The sequence below is a fragment of the Erpetoichthys calabaricus genome, chromosome 15 (genome assembly GCF_900747795.2).
Source record: "Erpetoichthys calabaricus chromosome 15, fErpCal1.3, whole genome shotgun sequence".
Taxonomy (NCBI): Eukaryota; Metazoa; Chordata; class Cladistia; order Polypteriformes; family Polypteridae; genus Erpetoichthys; species Erpetoichthys calabaricus.
In genome coordinates this window covers 89,893,259-89,913,343 of record NC_041408.2, presented here as the reverse complement: position 1 = coordinate 89,913,343, position 20,085 = coordinate 89,893,259, and the positions used below count along the sequence as shown (strand labels likewise).

Genomic DNA, 20,085 nt, shown 5'->3' with positions numbered 1-20,085 from the left:
GGAGAGGAAGTGAGCCACGCGATTCAAAATTACTGCGTGGAACAGCTTAGAGGGAGCATAGACTCTGATGCCTTGTTAAAATCAGTGTATCGTTTCTGCCAGACTGACATGGATTACTTAGTATTTTTTTCTTATTCTCTGTGTACGGTAACTTTTTAATGAAAACGCAAAATTGCAGGAGGAGACAGAAGGCCTGCTGTTGTCTAACAGCTGATACAGAAACTCTGCTGATGCTACTGTGCACAAACTTTGTTTAATGTACAAAATGATTAAATACAGTATTATATAAAATTAACTTCAGGATATGTGTATAAGGTGTATGTGAAGTGTAAATAATTTTCTTGTTTAGATTTGGGTCCCATCTCCAAGATATCTCATTATGTATATGCAAATATTCCAAAATCCAAAAATATCCAAAATACTGTTGGTCCCAGGCATTTCAGATTAGAGATGCTTAACCTGCACATTGTCTAAATTTAGCTTTGGGTGTCCATTTCAGATGAGGCGGTATGTTCATAGGAATGCTATCAACTTGATTAAATGTTTTGTATATTAAAGTACATTTAACATTTTTTTGCAGCTTTTCCGTCTTCTGAAATGTATTTAGGAGTGTACCAATAATTCTTTTTTTACATTCTTACAGATGGTGCACTGTTCACATAAGCACAGTAGCATTAAATAATAAAATAAAAAAAAAAAACCTTCATACTTGCCGTCAGTGTACTGATGATATACAATGTAAGGATGAAGAATATTACAGTACTCAACTGTATCGCTTTTCTGTTCTCCCACCTCTAGAGGGGTCGTTCTGTGATCCATTTTCTTCTGTTTGGAGAACTTTGTTGAAGCTCAGAACTGGTTTAACGTATTCCAGAGATAAACCTGGGACAGTCATTGCTCAGAATATGTGTAAACAATGCAGCAAAAAATAAAAAGTTTCTTTTCCATAAAACTCTCATAGTTCTTTTGCCACAACAGAATGAAAGATTCCAGTAGCACAAAACAAAGTTCAGCCCTTCAAGTACTTTAGTGAGCTAGTGGGGAAAGAAAGTCAGTCTTACTTTGCATTTTGTCAGAGTGCTTGCTTTCATTCTGTCAAGTGTTTCTGAATTGCATTTTTCATATCAATCTCTTTGTTCCCATTGAGAATGTAAATGACAAAGTGAACTCAAATGCTGAACTAAATCATGAAGATAGCATTTTGTGTCACAGGCTTAGCCAGCAGCACTATAGCATTAGCTTATGTAGAAGAAAAGAAAGCAGCATTGAATTGTGATAGTCGTTCACCATTTGTGAGAGTTGTTATGCAGGCACCAGAAAAGCACTGTTTCTATATTCCTGTAAATGTTGCATCCTCAGTGTTCAGTGTATTGATGATCTATCACCATGAACAAATATTATAATACAGTAAGCACTATGCTGTATTAATCTTCCCTCCAGTTGACTCTGGCTTAGCTCATATGTCCCCTTGACCTTTAAGTATACTTTTTAATTTGTTCTTGGGAGAGCCTGCATGCATTTTCAAAAGGGCCTTTGACAGGAGACTCATCACATTTTTTAAACTTGTATTGTTGATTCCACACTATCTGAACTTTATTTTGTCCTGTTTGTGTTTTTACATTTTAAGTCTCCTGTGATCATAAGTTTAATCAATTATATGATCTGCAGGTTTAAAGCCTGGTGTGGTCAATTCTAGATCCAGAAATTCTTCTCAACCTGTCCCACAACAAAATGTAAAACCAGTAATGTGCCCAATCATGAACTGTTACCGGATGTTTGATAGTGGCCCTCTCCTGCTGGGTCATCTCAAAAGGTATGTGTTTCTGTTGTCATTCATTAATCTAAAAGTATATTTGGATAATTTCTGTTAAAAGCATCTGAATTCATTAATCTTAATACATAATTCGCCAGTCTCCTCACTCACTCACTCACGTCCGTCCGAAGCCGAATGCACAGTCGCCTTCTGCACAGCTGCCCGAAAAACCTTACGAGACCAACATCGCGGGAGGCGGCGGATTTACGGCCGTAAAAATTCAAAGAGAAAGGCGACTTCAATTAAAGCTCTGGAGGCCTGAAAGGCGATTTCGACTACAGCTCAAGGCCTAATTAGATAGATAGATAGATAAATAGATAGATACTTTATTAATCCCAATGGGAAATTCACATTCTCCAGCAGCAGCATACTGATACAATAAATAATATTAAATTAAAGAATGATAATAATGCAGGTGAAAAACAGACAATAACTTTGTATAACGTTAAATATTAACGTTTACCCCCCCGGGTGGAATTAAAGAGTCGCATAGTTTGGGGGAGGAACGATCTCCTCAATCTGTCAGTGGAGCAGGACAGTGACAGCAGTCTGTCGCTGAAGCTGCTCTTCTGTCTGGAGATGATACTATTTAGTGGATGCAGTGGATTCTCCATAATTGATAGGAGCCTGCTGAGCGCCCTTCGCTCTGCCACAGATGTTAAACTGTCCAGCTCCATGCCAACAATAGAGCCTGCCTTCCTCACCAGTTTGTCCAGGCGTGAGGCATCTTTCCTCTTAATGCTGCCTCCCCAGCACACCACTGTGTAGAAGAGGGCGCTTGCCACAACTGTCTGATAGAACATCTGCAGCATCTTATTGCAGATGTTGAAGGACGCCAGCCTTCTAAGGAAGTATAACCGGCTCTGTCCTTTCTTGCACAGAGCATCAGTATTGGCAGTCCAGTCTAATTTATCATCCAGCTGCACTCCCAGGTATTTATAGGTCTGCACCATCTGCACACAGTCACCTTTGATGATCACGGGGTCCATGAGAGGTCTGGGCCTCCTAAAATCCACCACCAGCTCCTTGGTTTTGCTGGTGTTCAGGTGTAGGTTGTTTGATTTGCACCATTTAACAAAGTCCTTGATTAGGTCCCTATACTCCTCCTCCAGCCCATTCCTGATACAGCCCACGATAGCAGTGTCATCAGCGAACTTTTGCACATGGCAGGACTCCGAGTTGTATTGGAAGTCCGATGTATATAGGCTGAACAGGACCAGAGAAAGTACAGAAATTACGCATTCATTCAATATACCTATATCAGGTTTGTGGTGCTTATACATATTACTATTCCACTCGTGCCTGTTTCATCTTACGTTGTCGAAACGGGCTCTTTGTCTAGTATTTAATAACTAACTCCAGAGTAGCTGCTGCTGTTTGTATAGATTTTGCTTGTTTTTGTTTCAGCTTTGTGCTTATTCATCACTTAAATTCAGAATAATGAAGAAAGCCAAAATGTATAGATAAAGATACGGAGAGAGAAATAAATTCTAGCCTTATTAAAATAACATTTAAGTTTTTGGCAGTCTTCCTGTGAAGCATCAATCGATGCTAAGCAATGAAACACTATTGACAAACTTTGTTCCCCATGAAAACACTTGAATGGATAAGGAGTGAATTTACCCGATTTGTCATTCAGACCATAAGTCAAGGAGTGTACAGATGAACGGATTACTCCAGGCTCAATGTGTGAACATAAAGACAAATGCACGTTATACATACAAGAACAGACAGACATATTAGGCAGCATAAACAGATAAAATTAAATGTATAATCCAATAGACCAGTGTTTCCCAGCCTCAGTCCTGGGGGAGCACTGTGGCTGCAGGTTTTTGTTCCAAACAGATTCCTAATCCGTGACAACACCTGATAAGACTGAGCTCATTTAATTAGCTGGTATTTTTCTTTTATTTTACATTCAGAAAAGCACAGCAGCATGATCTTTACGTTTATAAGACATTTAGAAATATTTCTGCTTTTGCTATTGATTTAAATGCTTAACTCTCTTCTGTTGATTTCCTTATGTTTTGCTCTTTCTCTGTGCAGGTTTTCCCCTTCGTTGTGTCTTATTAATGACATTTAAAAATGAGCAGAGCAGACACGCTGGCAAACAACACTGAATAATCAAAGGCTGCAACTACTTTAGCATCAGACCCACTAATTAGTAAATAATGGATTAATTAAACAATTAGAACACCTAGAAAAGTAGATTGAAAATATTGTTAAGAAGAAAAAATACACTATTCCCATATAAATAATAATAATAATAATAATTCATTACATTTATATATAACTGCTTGGTACATTTTAATATATGGAAGAGAAGGTCTATGATACATACATTTATTTATTTTATTAATTAATTTATTTATTTATATATTTTTTTTACCAAACTTAGTTTTCTAATTTTTATATTGTTCCCAAAACACACAACTTGGGAAATAACACATCACTTAATTAGCCAAGGAATCCAATTAAAAACAGAAGCTGGTTGGAACAAAAACCTGCAACCACAGTGTGCCCCCAGGGCCGAGGATGGGAAACATTGCAATAATAATAATAATAATAATAATTCATTACATTTATATAGTGCTTTTCTCAGTACTCAAAGCGCTATCCACACAGGGAAGAACCGGGAAGCGAAACCCACAATCTTCCACAGTCTCCTTACTGCTAAGCAGCAGCACTACCACTGCACCACCTAGACAAACGGATATAAAAACTGCTCAGAACTATTAAAATTGCAGCTTACTTGGATTCATTCTTGCTAACTGCCCTTATTGCAATAAGAGTGCATTAAATTGCTCCGATTATGCTAAGAAATTGGACACTGTTGCAAATTGTCATTCTATGTTGGCAGAAACATGTTATATATGTATACCCACACCGTTCGAAAAACCGGGTGTAGTGCCTTTGCAGATGGTTAATGGCTTCCGGAGCAGCAGGCATGATGGAGTGAAGGTTGGCCGAGATGTTGGCTGATTGGTCAGCCAGTTCCCTGAGAAGTAACAACAGGTAGCCGATATAAACTTGAAAAAAACAAAAACATTTGTCAGTGCAAATACACAGCATTGGCCTTCTTAAAAGGGAAATAAAACTCCGTCTGTACATCATATCCATCACTTTTGAGGTTTAATGTGTTTATCACTTCAACGCACATTATAATAATGGTTTGGTGATGAGAATTATTATATGAGTGGAGTGGTGGCTCTGAGGCTAGGGATCTCCACTGGCAATCGGAAGGTTGTCAGTTCGAAATCCATAAATGCCAATAGGGACTCTGCTCTGTTGGGCCCTTGAGCAAGGTCCTTAACCTGCAATTGCTGAGCACTTTGAGTAGTGAGAAAAGCGCTATATAAATGCAAAGAATTATTATTATTATTAATTATTATTATTAGTTAGTATGAGTCATCATTTAGCTCAGTTTTTCTCAACCTTTATGGTCTTGTGAGTCAGTTTTCCCTTCTTAACTTTATTCATGACCCACAAGGAGGGTAAAGTTCCCCCTTAGTAAAATGAGTGTTCATGTAAGAGCAGAGTTTGCTTTGGTAAATCGCAAATGTCAAAGGGCCAGGGCGTGGTGGGCAGAGGTTGGGTGGCTGGATAGTCCCCCTTGGTAAATTTTATGTTGAGTGCATTACACAATTTGTAAAGTTTGTAATTGTGTTTTTACACGTAAACCTTCTGCAGTACTCTGAGCCTACACTCGGTGAAGAGCGCTACACAAAAATAAATTGGAATTGCTCTTTATTAACTTTATGAATGTCATTATTTTGTATATACCTGAATGCAGTCTGTAATAATGCATGTAAAACATTTATTCCTATTTTATCAATTTTTGATTTTAAAGTATTTGTGGCATGAAACACTAGAAGCAGGGACATTTTTCTATTTTAGCAAATGCTGTGCCTTGTCTAAATGAATATATGTTACAGTAAAGTGAAATATTTATACTTGGTTCTTTTTCTTATAGATTTGATCATTCTCCATGTGACCCCACTGTTACTCTTAAAGGTGCCCCTTCAATGTCTTACGCATGTGTTGTTTGCTGTAAACGTTTCTCAACTGAACAACAGTATAATGATCACCTTCAGACTAAGGTAAGGCTTTAACTGCATTTATCTGAGAATTGTCATTTAATGTGTAAATAGCATTTGCGATCAAAGAGGAGACGTAGAGTAGTGCTGTAGTGTTACCTTAAGAAAGAACCAGAGTAGTCTTACTGGTGTTTAATTGTGGGAAGTTAGCATACACTTACTGTACACGCTGATGATTTCTCAAACATGTCTTGATCCTTTTAAGGGCAGAAAACCCCGTTTCACATTCAGCTGTGCTCACCGGGATCACTAGCCCAATATGAGCTAGTTTGGCTAAATTTGGAAACGACTCTTGGAGCTCTGATGTCGTTGCCATTTTTAGTAAAATCTGTTTTGGACTGACCTCTTTGTATGATTGACTTCTGATCATTTTTGACGCAACTGTCCATTCTTGCTTGCTACTTTCATATTTTAAAATTGGAGGGCTACCGTTTTTGGAGTAATGATCGAAAAGAATTTCAGCAGACACACTTGAATCATGAGTTTCTGCTTTGAAAACCTTTGAAAAGCTGGAAATAATTGGAATGTCAGGGAATCTTGGCATCTAGGTGCTTGACAACTGTCTCTAGGTATTTATCATATATTGCAGTTTTGAATGACATTACAGTAGTGCTGCTGCTTTGCAGTAAGGAGATTGTGGGTTCGCTTCCTGGGTCCTCCCTGTGTGGAGAGCGCTTTGTGAGTAGTGAGAAAAGCACTATATAAATGTAAAGAATTATTACTATTACCTTATAAAAAGGGACCAGAGTCGGGAGGAGGAGGACAAAGCCTGAGAAGGAGTGGAGACGAAGGGACTGTGTATTGGGGTGTTGGTGATTGGTGCACTGTGCTGTGGGGAGCAGGGTGAAACGCTCCCCAATTGCAAATAAACGTGTGTAGTGTGGCAAAAATCTGTCTCCTGCCTGCCTGTGTCCAGGTTAGGGCGGCTGTATGTGCCCTGGTGCCTTCATTTATATATATATATATATATATATATATATATATACACAGTACTGTGCAAAAGTTTTAGGCAGGTGTGAAAAAATGCTGTAAACAAAGAATGCTTTCAAAAATGGAAGTGTTAATCATTTATTTTCATCAATCAACAAAATGCAGTGAATGAACAAAAGAGAAATCTAAATCAAATCAATATTTGGTGTGAACACCCTTTGCCTTCAAAACAGCATCAATTCTTCTAAGTACACTTGCACACAGTTTTTGAAGGAACTCGGCTGGTAGGTTGTTCCAAACATCTTGGAGAACTAACCCCAGATCTTCTGTGGATGTCGGCTTCCTCACGTCCTTCTGTCTCTTCATGTAATCCCAGACACACTCGATGATGTTGAGATCAGAGCTATGTGAGGGCCATACCATCACTTCCAGGACTTCTTGTTCTTCTTTACGCTGAAGATAGTTCTTAATGACTTTGGCTGTATGTTTGGGGCTGTTGTCCTGCTGCAGAATAAATTTGGGGCCAATCATACGCCTCCCTGATGGTATTGCATGATGGATAAATATCTGCCTGTATTTCTCAGCATTGAGAACACCATTAATCCTGACCAAATCTCCAACTCCATTTGCAGAAATGCAGCCCCAAACGTTCAAGGAACCTCCACCATGCTTCACTGTTGCCTGCAGACACTCATTATTGTACCGCTCTCCAGCCCTTCGACGAACAAACTGCCTTCTGCTACAGCCAAATATTTCAAATTTTGACTCATCAGTCCAGAGCACCTGCTGCCATTTTTCTGCACCCCAGTTCCTATGATTTCGTGTATACTTGAGTCGCTTGGCCTTGTTTCCACGTTGGAGGTATGGCTTTTTGGCTGCAACTCTTCCATGAAGACCACTTCTGGCCAGACTTCTCCGGACAGTAGATGGGTGTACCTGGGTCCCACTGGTTTCTGCCAGTTCTGAGCTGATGGCACTGTTGGACATTTTCCGATTTTGAAGGGTAATAAGCTTGATGTGTCTTTCATCTGCTACACTAAGTTTCCTTGGCCGACCACTGTGTCTACGATCCTCAACGTTGCCCGTTTCTTTGTGCTTCTTCAAAAGAGCTTGAACAGCACATCTTGAAACCCCAGTCTACTTTGAAATCTTTGTCTGGGAGAGATCTTACTGATGCAGTAGAACTACCTTGTGTCTTGTTGCTGTGCTCCATGACATGAAACTGTCTTCCACAACCTCACCTTGGTGGCAGAGTTTGGCTGTTCCTCACCCTCCTACACAGCTGTTTCTGTTTCAGTTAATGACTGTGTTTCAACCTACGTGTGACATTGATGATCATTAGCACCTGTTTGGTACAATTGGTTGATCAGACACCTGACTAGAATCCTGCAAAATCCCTGACTTTGTGCAAGTGGACCTACAAGAATTGATGCTGGTTTGAAGGCAAAAGGTAGGAACACCAAATATTGATTTGATTTAGATTTGTCTTTTGTTCGCTCACTTTGCATTTTGTAAATTGATAACAATAAACAATCATTTATATTTCTGAAAGCATTCTTTGTTTACAGCATTTTTTCACACCTGCCTAAAACGTTTGTACAGTACTGTATATATGTATGTGTATATATATATATATACATATATATATATATACATATATATATACATATATATATATATATATACATATATATATATATATATACATATATATATATATATATACATATATATATATATATATACATATATATATACATATATATACATATATATATATACATATATATATACATATATATATACATATATATATACATATATATATACATATATATATACATATATATATATATATATATACATATATATATATATATATATATATATACATATATATATATATATATACATATATATATATATATATATATATACACATATATATATATATATATATATACACATATATATATATATATATATATATATACACATATATATATATATATATATATATATATATATATACACATATATATATATATATATATATATATATATATATATACATATACATATACATATATATATATACACATATATATATATATATACATATACATATACATATATATATATACACATATATATATATATATATATATATATATACATATATATACATATATACATATATATATATATATATATATATATACAGTGCCCTCCACAATTATTGGCACCCCTGGTTAAGATGTATTCTTAGGCTTCTAATAAATTGGTTTTTTTCCCCAAAAAATAAAGGCTCACAACACAAAAAAGAGAAAAATCCAACCTTTAATTGAAGTACGTTTATTCATTGGGGGGAAAAAATCCACATTAAGAAATACATTTGTTACATGAAATCATGTGTGCCACAATTATTGGCACCCTTGCTGTTAATATTTTGTACAACCCCCTTTTGCCAACAAGACGGCACTTAATCTTCTACTATAACATTTCACAAGGTTGGAGGGATTTTTGACCATTCCTCTTTGCACAGTCTTTCTAGATCGTCTAGAGTCCTCGGTCCTTTCTTATGCACTCTCCTCTTCAGCTCACCCCACCGGTTTTCAATGGGGTTGAGGTCTGGGGACTGAGATGGCCATGGAAGGAGCTTGATTTTGTGTTTTCTGAGCCATTTTTGTGTAGATTTTGCCATATGTTTAGGGTCATTATCCTGCTGGAAGACCCAATGACAACCCATCTTCAGCTTTCTGGCAGTGGCCACCAGATTTTGATTTAAAATGTCCTGGTATTTCAAGAAGTTCCTGATGCCATGCACCCTAACAAGGTTCCCAGGTCCTTTGGAAGAGAAACAGCCCCACAAAATCTCAGATCCTCCACCATACTTTACAGTGGGCATGAGGTGCTTTTCCGCATACTCGTTCTTGGATTCACGCCAGACCCACTTAGAATGTTGCCAAAAAGCTCAATTTTAGTCTCATCTGACCAAAGCGCACGGTCCCAGTTGAAGCCCCAGTACCGCTTAGCAAACTCCAGATATTTACGTTTGTGATTGGAGGTGAGAAAAGGCTTTTTCCTTGCATGTCTCCCAAACAGCTTGTTGGCATGGAGATGGCGTCTTATGGTTGTCATGGAGACTTTGTGACCCCACCACTCTTTAGTGCAGTTCTCTTAACAGTGAGCTTTGGAGAATGTTTTTACTTCTCTTACCATCCTCCTCACTATGCGTGGTGGTGAGATAAACTTGGGTCCTCATCCAGCCTTGTTTGTCACTGTTCCCGTTGTTTTACTCTTGTTCATTATTCCTCTGACTGTAGATACAGGCAGGTTTAGGCGAGTAGCTATTTTCTTGTAGCCATTACCTGACTTATGAAGGTCGACACACATCTGCCTTACTTGAACGGCACGTTCTCTTCTCTTTCCCATGTTGAAGAGTGGCTAAGAGCAATAGGACTCTGTGTCACGTCATATTTATACCCCAGGGACATAGGCAGTCATTAATTACTGATTAAAAGTTCTAATTTAATCTGATCAACTTTAAAAACTAAACTAGAAATTACAAAAATGTTTCAATTACATTTATTTTATAGGTATTGTTAGGGGTGCCAATAATTGTGGCACACATGATTTCATGTAAAAAATGTATTTCTTAATGTGGGATTTTGTTCCTAAATGAATAAATGCTCTTCAATTAAATGTTGGATTTTTCTTTTTTGTGTTGTGAGTCTATAATTTATTAGAAACTTAAGAACACATCTTAACCAGGGGTGCCAATAATTGTGGAGGGCACTGGTATGTGTATATATATATGTGTATATATATGTAGAATTACTTCACATGCAAATGCTTTAATATGTTGTTCAGAATGTATTTATGCTGACAATACCCAGATTTATTTGCCTATTTCTCCAAATGATCTTTGTTATATTGATTCATTGTGTGAACATCTGGATGCAGCAACATTTCCTTCAGTTAAACAAAGATAAAACTGAAATTTTACTATTTGTCAATAAACAGAAAGCACTTAAAATTGCTCCTTATTTAGAGTCCAATGCACTAATGGCTGAAAACTAAGTCTTGGTGTACATCTGGAGGCAGATCTTAGTTTCAGTAATCAAATTAAAACAGTAACTAAATCTGTGTTTTATCATCTGAAAAACATTTCTAAAATCACAGCTTTGATGTCAGAAACAGACTTGGAGAAACTTGTCCTTGCCTTTATTTTCAGTAATAATAATAATAATAATAATAATAATTCATTACATTTATATAGCGCTTTTCTCAGTACTCAGTAGAGTAGGTTACTGTAATACTCTTTCCTCAGGCCAGCCCAAAAAGATTATAAAATCTTATATTGCAATTTGTTCAGTATGCCTCTGCCAGAATGCTTACCAAAATCAGGAAAAGAGAACCCGTTACTTCAGTACTAAGATCACTACACTGGCTTCCAGCCTGATATAGGATTGAATTTAAGATACTGGTTTTAGTATACAAGTTAGTAAACCACTTAGGCCCAGAATACGTCACAGAGATGCTAACCTTGGATAGACCTATTAGACCAGGGGTCCTCAATCACAGTCCTGGAGGGCCATAGTGACTGCTGGTTTTTGTTCTAACCCGGTTACTTAATTAGAAGCAATTCTTGCCAATAATTAAATTTCATGGCTTGTTACTGCTTTAACTCTGCTATGTCAGGTCATTCTCATATCTTAGTTTTTCTTCCCCTTTCTAAGGACATCATCCAAATGATTTGAGGGCTAAAATGGATGAGTAATTCTCAGACTTTCACTTTTTTCTCTTCACTTTCCTTCCAAGTATTTAATTTAACCCAGTAGTGCATGATAAATACACACAGGTGTAAATGGCAACAAGCTAAATGGAGAAATGTTGGTTTCTTTTGTCATTTGCATGTTATTGCTAATTAGGAGCAATTAAAAACCAAGACTACAGCTGTTTGACTAAAATAAGCAATAAGGGTTCAAAATCTTAATGAGCGAGACAACTAAAGTGAAGTAGAAGTGTTACTTGAGCAATAAGTGCTTCTTATTAAGAAATTGGGTTGGAGCAAAAACCTGCAGCCACTGCGGCCCTCCAGGACCGTGATTGAGGACCCCTGTATTAGAACTCTTTGATCCTTGGGGGGGCGGACAGGAGGGTGAAATGGCTTTTAGCCCTTATACAGCACAACAATGGAATAGCCTGCCAAAACATGTCAGAGATGCTCCAACAGTAGAAGCTTTCAAATCAAACTTAAAAAATTCTTTTTTGTGTGCATTTGACTGATTATGCACTGTCCTGCCCTATTACTGAATTGAAATGCTGCAGTGTCACCATTTTATATTCATTTTACGTATCATTGTAACTTTCTGCTATTTTACTGTATCTATTATTTGGTTGCATTTTATGTCTTTATTGTATTTTATACTTGTCATATAAAGCACTTTGAATTGCCTAATGGTGCTATATAAATAAACTTGCTTTGCTTTAATAGAAAGAAAACATAATGTCATCCCAAATTTTACTTAGGTTTGTTTAGCGGAGTACATAATTCCTGTATAAAATACACCTGACCATTTAGATAAAATTCAGAACCTGACTGAAAGACATGAGCCTTTGAGTAGATACACGTATGAGTGGGTGCGTGCTAATACCTTATATTCCAGATATAGTGTATTAGAGATGCACCGTGGCGTTTGAGTTATTTAAAATATTTATGCAGCTCGACTAGCACAATGGTGCCGCAGTCACAGATGGTGTGTAACAGATCCCATCAGTGTGGGTTCAAACCTCATTGTCTGTGTAAAATTTGGAGGTTCTCTCCACGTTTGCAATTTTTTCCTTCCACTTCCCTACAGTTGTGCAGGTTGAGTTAACCAGTGATGCCAAATTTGTTTTATGTTAGTGTGGGCGTGTGCACCCTGTGGTGCCCTGGCAGCCTCTCCCTGCTGTTTATACAGTTATGTACTGCTTAATTTAGACTAGCAAATGGTGCAAAAGCATGATGCATAAATAAATCCTGAGTTGTCCTAATTAATGATAATCTTACTGAAGTGCAACTGTGATGCATTAACCTTATTAATTTTACTGTCTGTCTCTTTCTTGTGATACACTCTCCTCAGATCACATCACCAAATCCTGATGGCCATTCCAGGGAGTTTTCTTGTCAGAACATTCAGTGCTTTGCCTGCCCATTTTGTTACTTACTTTTTAATATCCGGGATGAGTGTTTGCAGCATATGGCTGCAAAAAACCACTTTACACATTCACTCAAAATAAGTGGTAAGTTTCAGCTTTTTGAGCAAGGGGCTTATTTTAAAATGTGTGTTTTCAGTTTGTAATTTTTTAGATAGGAACTTAACCACAGTAGTAAAGACATGAACTATTTGTAAATATTTTGATTCTGAGCCATGCATACTAGAACAGCAATTTGAAAAATTTGTAATGGCGCCCTTGTGTTACTTTTTATATTAGAAGACGGAGGTTTGCGTTACAAGTTAAGACTGCTTTCACTTTTATAACAATTTAAAAATACCAATTAATATAGTAATTTGTCAGACATATTTTATTTCATCTTTGACCCAAAAGAAGTGAGATTTCCATTCATGGGAAAATTGCTTTTACAACTAACATTTATATTTTGGAGAAGACTTTCATCATGAAAAATTTCTTAAGAACAACTCCATCCAAAAATATTTGTTCTGTTTTATGTTATTTACCCGATGTGCTGTAGTTTGCAGTGGTGGACAAGAACATTTTTTAACGTTTTTCCAGATGAACAGAGATATCAAAAATTTCCACGTCTGTGGTGACCAACACTGAACAACAACAAATAATGTTAAAAATGTCCACAAAAAAAATCTCACATACTTGGCCATATCTGAAGGCATTCGATTTTCACTCACAAGAGCATTTTTCCAGTTTGTTCATTTTAGTAAAAATTCGCATGTTAGGGACGTTCTGAGCATTAGACTGGATGACTTGACGTATGGATTTTGTGATGTGAGTAACGTGAGATTTTTTTTCTTGGATGTTTTTGATGAAAGTTTGCTGTCGTCCAGCCTTGATCACCATAGACATCTATTCTATCAGAAACTTTGATGTCTCCATTCGGCCTAAAAATGTGAGGTTCTTTTTTTTCTCTGCCATTACTACAAACTACACGGGGTCAGTAGCATATTAAAACTAGGGGGCTCTGCCCCCTGATCACTTTGCTCGCCAACTCCCAGGTTTGGTTAACCGGATATGCAATTTAAAGAGATTGTTATTTTCATGGGAATAATATGCATTATTTTCACTTTTACTTTAATGCTTCAGTTTAATCAATATTTGGAATTAACTTTTCTTCAAGATCGCATTAAATTTTGATTCCGTGTTTGGAGTTACATTGTGACAACACAACATATGAGTTGAGTGAGTGAGTGAATATCATTTCTTTCTCTCTAATAAATTAACTTTTTCGAATGTTTGTCCCTGTGATTTGTTAATTGTCATAGCAAAAGCTATTCTCACGGGAAACTGTAAATGTTTTCTTACGAATGGCATATCAAGATCTCCTTTTGTGTCTAATGTTACATTACCTTTCTTGTCGCCTGTTAAAATTTTACATGTTAGAATAGTTTGACCAATTTTTAATACAACTAATCTTGTTCCATTGCATAGTCCATCACTCAGACATAAATTACACAATAACATTATGATACTCAACAGTAATTTGGCTGGTGGAAGACCAGACGGTGTTAACGCTTGTAGATATTCTGTGGGTTATTGTTAAATTGATGTTTTCATCTTCCGCACGATCACCACCAACTGCTTCAGCATAGTCTATTGATACGCATTTAATCAATTTGCCGTGTAACTGATTGACAATTTTTGCATTAATTCGTTTGACTTCATCATTTCTTGCTGCTGTATTTAGATAAACAGGTGATTCTAAACAGGATCTTTGTAAGTGTGTTTTTGTGTTCATAGGTAAGCCTTTTAATGGATTGGTGTCTGTCCAGGTTAAGTGCTGGAATGTACCTGTTGACCGTGGTCTTGTTTGAAAATAGTTGTAAGTAGGGCGTGACTTGTAAGAATCTCATGGTAAAAGTCTCCGTCTCGTGGGACTTCCTTACAAAAAGTCTCATCTCGTCCCAAGGTTTTTTTTATTATAATAGAAAACGCAATTTTTGAGGGGAGCCTATCCTTAATTGCATTTTTAGTTTTGAGGTCATGCTAGTCTAGGCTTCAGTGTTCAAGAATTTATGGTGGCTTTGTTTAATTTACAGCTCAACAAATTGTTGTTAGTTTCCACCATAGGAGGAGAATCAAATATGAGGTTGTATTCCAGAGCACAGTCTGTTCTAGTAGGAATGAGTGTTAAGTGAAAACCAAGTGTTCATGGAAGCCCAGCAGATGCTTCATTTTTTACAAGCGGTGTCTTAAGTTTGGTTGATTGTTGTTTTTCTCTTTTTCAATAGATCAAGATTCTCCTGCTCCTGTTCCTTTTCCATCATATGCTAAGAAGCTGCTGTTCACTAAGTGTAAGGAAGTGCCTTTTCAAGTGAAGTGTACAGAGTGTGCAAAGATACTAAATTCTCATGTGGAGGTCACACCGCATTTTAGGTAAACTTAAACACGAAACATCTTTCCAAAATGATGCTTTCTTCCAATCACTTCTAAGACAGTTATATATACTGTATACATTATGTTCTTTTTGAGTTATGTTTTTATTTGTAATTTTCATTCTGGATAATGCATTTCTCATCTGCTTCATCTGCTTCTTCTTTTTTGTTTGCTTCTTTTTCTTCTTTGTCGTCGTCGTCTTTCAGCTGATCATCAGTCTCTATCTATCCCTGTCTTATACATTTTCTGCCTTCACGTCCTCCTTCACCACATCCATTAACCTCCTCTTTGGCCTTGTGGTTCCATCCTCAATAATCTTTTCCCGATGTACCCCTCACCTCTTCTCTTCACGTGCCCAAAACCTCTCAATCTGGCCTCTCTCACTTGGCCACCAAAGTGTTGTACCTGTGTTGTCCCCTCTAATAATCTCAATCCTAATCCTGTCTGCCATCGTTACTCTGAGAGAAAATCGTAGCATCTTCAACTCCACCACGTCCAGCTTTGACTCCTGTCTTTTTATCAGTGCCACCATCTCCGAACCATACAACGCTCCCCTACCGTTTTACAGATCTTCTCTTTCACTCTTGCAGGTAACCCTTCTATCACAAGTTACCCCTGCCACCCAGTCCACCCTGCCTGCACTCTCTTCTTCACCTCTCTGTTGCTTTGGACTGTTGAACCTAAGTATTTAAATTCGTCCACCACCTTTGCTCCTTGCAGTTGCACTCTTCCACCACCTTGCCTCTCATTGTATTTGTAATGTATTTGTACTGTACAAAAATGATGGTTAATAAAGCTCATATCAAATCTGCAAGGAATTATGACCAAGTGAACATGGAATATTCTGTCTGTGCTCCTATCATCTGGCAGCATACCTAGGCAACTACAGACTATAAGAGCAGAGAGAGAGGTTAGGAGCTGGCACTGATACAGCGCATTGCCGCCCCCACCACACGACAAACCAACTCAGGATCCCCAGATTAGGACCTGCATGTAGCCATATGACACCTCAGCACCACACCAGTTCAGATGTGTGAGGTTTTTTATGGTGGCTGGAGTGCCAATTCTGCCACCAACCCCCAGGTTTTTCCCTGCAGGTTGGAGAGCCTACTTGCAGGGCTGGATGCAGGTTAAAGTCATACCCAGGACGGAGCAATTGCAGGTTAAGGGCTGTGCTCAAGTAGAGTCACTTGGGGCGTTAATGGGACTTGAACCAGCAACCTTCCGATTACCAGTGCAGATCCCTACCTCAGAGCCACCATTCCGCCCTATAAGAGCAGAGTCCTTTGCAAATTAACCAATGATGCATTTGTCCCAAATTTGCTTCATTTGTGCTTGACATCTCTAAATAGAATACGCATCTGTATGCTGTTTTTTGACTTTATCGATATCAAAATCACCCTAAGTTAGTTACAAAGATGAGCCCTCCTGAAGAAAATGCAACTTTCTATCAATGGATTCAGTGTTTCCCCAACTGTTGGGTCTCAGACTATCAGACTTGGAGATCATCAGACGACTCTTGAACACCCAGTGCTCCCTGTAGAGTCTGCTGGAATTGAAATTTCCATTATTTCTTCCATCGTGTGGTAGTCATCAATGCATTTTGTGCATCATATTTAAGAGTCTTTGCTTTTTGTAGTCATTTGTTAACATTTTTTGAAGCACACTGTCTAGTGCGGAGTCATATCATCGCCTGCCTGCCAGCAGACCTGGACCCATTTGAATTTGCTTACAAAGCAAAGAGATCCACGGAGGATGCTGTGGCCACATGCTGCCTTCATGCTGCCCTGACCCACCTGGAGCAGCAGGGGAGTTATGCCAGACTGCTCTTTCTAGACTTCAGCTCTGCGTTTAACACCATCCTCCCACAATGACTGGTGTCCAAACTGGCAGATCTGGGACTTCCATCACTCACCTGCAGTTGAATACTGGACTTCTTGTCTGGTCGCTCCCAGAGGGTCAGGCTGGGTCTCCACACATCCACTGCTCTCAGCCTCAACACCAGGACGCTGCAGGGTTGTGTGCTCAGCCCGCTCCTCTACACATATGACTGTGTCCCCACTTGCCATAGCAACAAGATTATAAAGTTCGCGGATGACACGACGGTGGTTGGACTCATGTCGGGCAAGGAGGGTTAGCTGGCATACAGGGACGAGCTGGAGCGGCTGTCAATGTGGTGCAGAGTCAATAACCTGCTCCTCAACACCACAAAAATGAAGGAGCTTGTTATTGACTTTAGAAAAAACAAAACTGACATCCAGCCACTCATCATTGGCGGGACCTGTGTGGAGAGGGTCCCGGTGTTCAGGTTCTGGGCATTGAGCTGGAGGATGACTTGACCTGGAGCGCCAACACCAAGGAGCTGCTGAAGAAGGCGCAGCAGAGACTGTGTATTCTGAGAATTCTCAGAAAGAACCATCACCCCAAAAATCTGCTCCTTGCTTTTTATCACTGTTCCATCGAGCGTGTGCTCACGTACGGACTGTGTGTGTGGTACGGCAGCTAGGAAAGCGCTCCACAGGGTCGTCAGGACAGCAGAGAGAACAATTGGTTGTACCCTCCCCACTCTGGAGCAAATCTACACCTCCCGATGCCGCAAAAAAGCAATAGACATTTCACAGGATTCATCACATCCCGGTCATTGCCTTTTGCCATCGGGCAAGAGATACACAGCAATGAAAACTAGGAGAAACCACCTTAAAAACAGCTTTTATGCAAAAGCAATCATGGCCCTGAACTCAGAATAAAACTGCTCCGTATCATTCTCCCAATGTGCAATATAGACCTTAGGTCAACAAGTGCAATTTGTATATTTTGTAAAGTACTTTTATTACTATTCGGTTTGTTATTATTTTCTCTCTTCTTGTCTTTTTAACTCTTATTCCTCACACTGAGTCGACTGCACCTTCAATTTCGTCGTTCCTTTGTAAAAGTGACAATGACAATAAAGATCTATCTGTCCTATCTATCTAATGTATTCTTTACATTTTACAGGACGCGATGCAGGAATGCTAGTCCCATGGCTGTTGCAAGAAAAAGCATTTCCCAGGTTGCAGAGCTATTTGTAGTCAAAGGACACTGTCAAAATTGTGGCAAACTCTTTAAAGTAGACAGCCACATGAAAAACCACGAACTGTTAACTGGACACAAAACTGAGACGGTTTGCTCGGTGGAGAAAGCAGTTTTACTGTTCTGTCATTTCTTTGAGAAAAGCCAGTCTGGTGCTGAACAATTTGCACTTGGTGAGTCGAAACAAAAGTCCTCCTTGCTGAAGAGATCCATAAAACAAGAAGCTGATAGCAGCTGTCCGATAAGTGCAAAGCGAAGACGGGAGTCACAGTTTGGCGTGGATTCTAAAAAGTTCAATTCTGCTGATTTTTGTGAACAGCCCCAGGCCAGCGTATCTGATCAAGTGGCGACTGCCTGGTTCTGTGAGTGCAGCCAGCGTTACAGTACAGAAAAGGCTGTAGATAAGCACATCATGGCAGCCAACCAGATATTTTACAAGTGCATAGTTTGTGGGAAACAGGCAGAAGATCCTGCTGTGATTGGGTTACATATGAGTCGTTTTCATGGTGGCGCTCACTTGAATAATTACATTTTTTGGTGCCATACGTGCAAGACCGAAATGCCCAGAAAAGAGGACATCATGTCCCATATTATAGATTGTCATGGTGGGCATAGTTTCTACTATGAACAGGAGGTTGAAGAGGATGATCCACAACCATCTACTTCTAGTTGTACGTCTGCTGCTCATGAAGACAATAATAGAGTCCCGATTGTTCAATCATGTGATCAAAAAGGAGACCAAGGTACCACCCTCTCTGGTAAATGGCAGTGCAGGATCTGTGAGGAGCTCTTTGATTCAGAAACGAGCGTCACTGACCACTGCAAAAAGCCAGAAAAACACAGCTTTCAAAAGTACTGTTGTGGCACCTGTAAGCAGCGCTTCCTTAAAGTCGAGACGCTTTACCGACATTTTGAAGACATGCATAATGGAGATATTAACATCGGTTATTTCTGTGGACTGTGTGACAGTTTGCTCTTTGACACAGAAGAAGAATTCTCAGACCACTACCAGTCATACCACAGCACAGACTATGTGTTTTTGGCAGAAAGAAAAGAACTGCCATTTAAGAACGTCGATTCGGTGCAACCTGCATCGTCGCCAACCGTCAAAGAAAGTAAAGAGACATGTCTGTGCCAGGAATTTTATTACAGTAAAAGTGACAAGCAAAACGCACGCAAGAAATGTCTTGACAATCTGTTCCATACGGGAAAATTGCGTTTTTGTTGTAGATTTTGTCCTGCGACGGCACGGAGCTCAGTAGCTTTTAAGAAGCACCTTCAGGAAATACACGGAATCACAGAGGCAGATGGGAGTTTTTGTTTCAGCTGTGGTGCATGCAGTGAGAAGTTAAATACGGTTAATGAAGCCAGACAACACTACCACAGAAAGCATCTGTCTTGTCATTCACCAAATGCTGAAAAAGTTAAAAGCACACCTTCAGCCCCAAATGACAAATGCTGTCCTGACAGCCACCCTGACCGTCCCCAAAACGCTGTGGCAAAAACCCAAGGCGAGACGGAGCACAAAGGTGGGTGATATTTTAAGTAAAATGAGGTGTAAAG

At 38.7% G+C, this 20,085-nt stretch overlaps 1 protein-coding gene across 2 annotated transcripts in view; it reads left to right on the top strand.

Annotated features, from left to right (window-relative positions):
* znf451 (zinc finger protein 451) overlaps positions 1-20,085 on the top strand; it is a 74,341-nt gene that overhangs the window by 32,744 nt on the left and 21,512 nt on the right. For both annotated transcript variants that reach the window (XM_051919129.1, XM_051919128.1), the window contains 5 exons: positions 1,669-1,813; positions 5,787-5,913; positions 12,969-13,128; positions 15,309-15,453; positions 18,448-20,051. In XM_051919129.1, the coding sequence (XP_051775089.1) occupies positions 1,669-1,813; positions 5,787-5,913; positions 12,969-13,128; positions 15,309-15,453; positions 18,448-20,051 (2,181 nt within the window). The remainder of the gene's footprint in view (positions 1-1,668; positions 1,814-5,786; positions 5,914-12,968; positions 13,129-15,308; positions 15,454-18,447; positions 20,052-20,085) is intronic.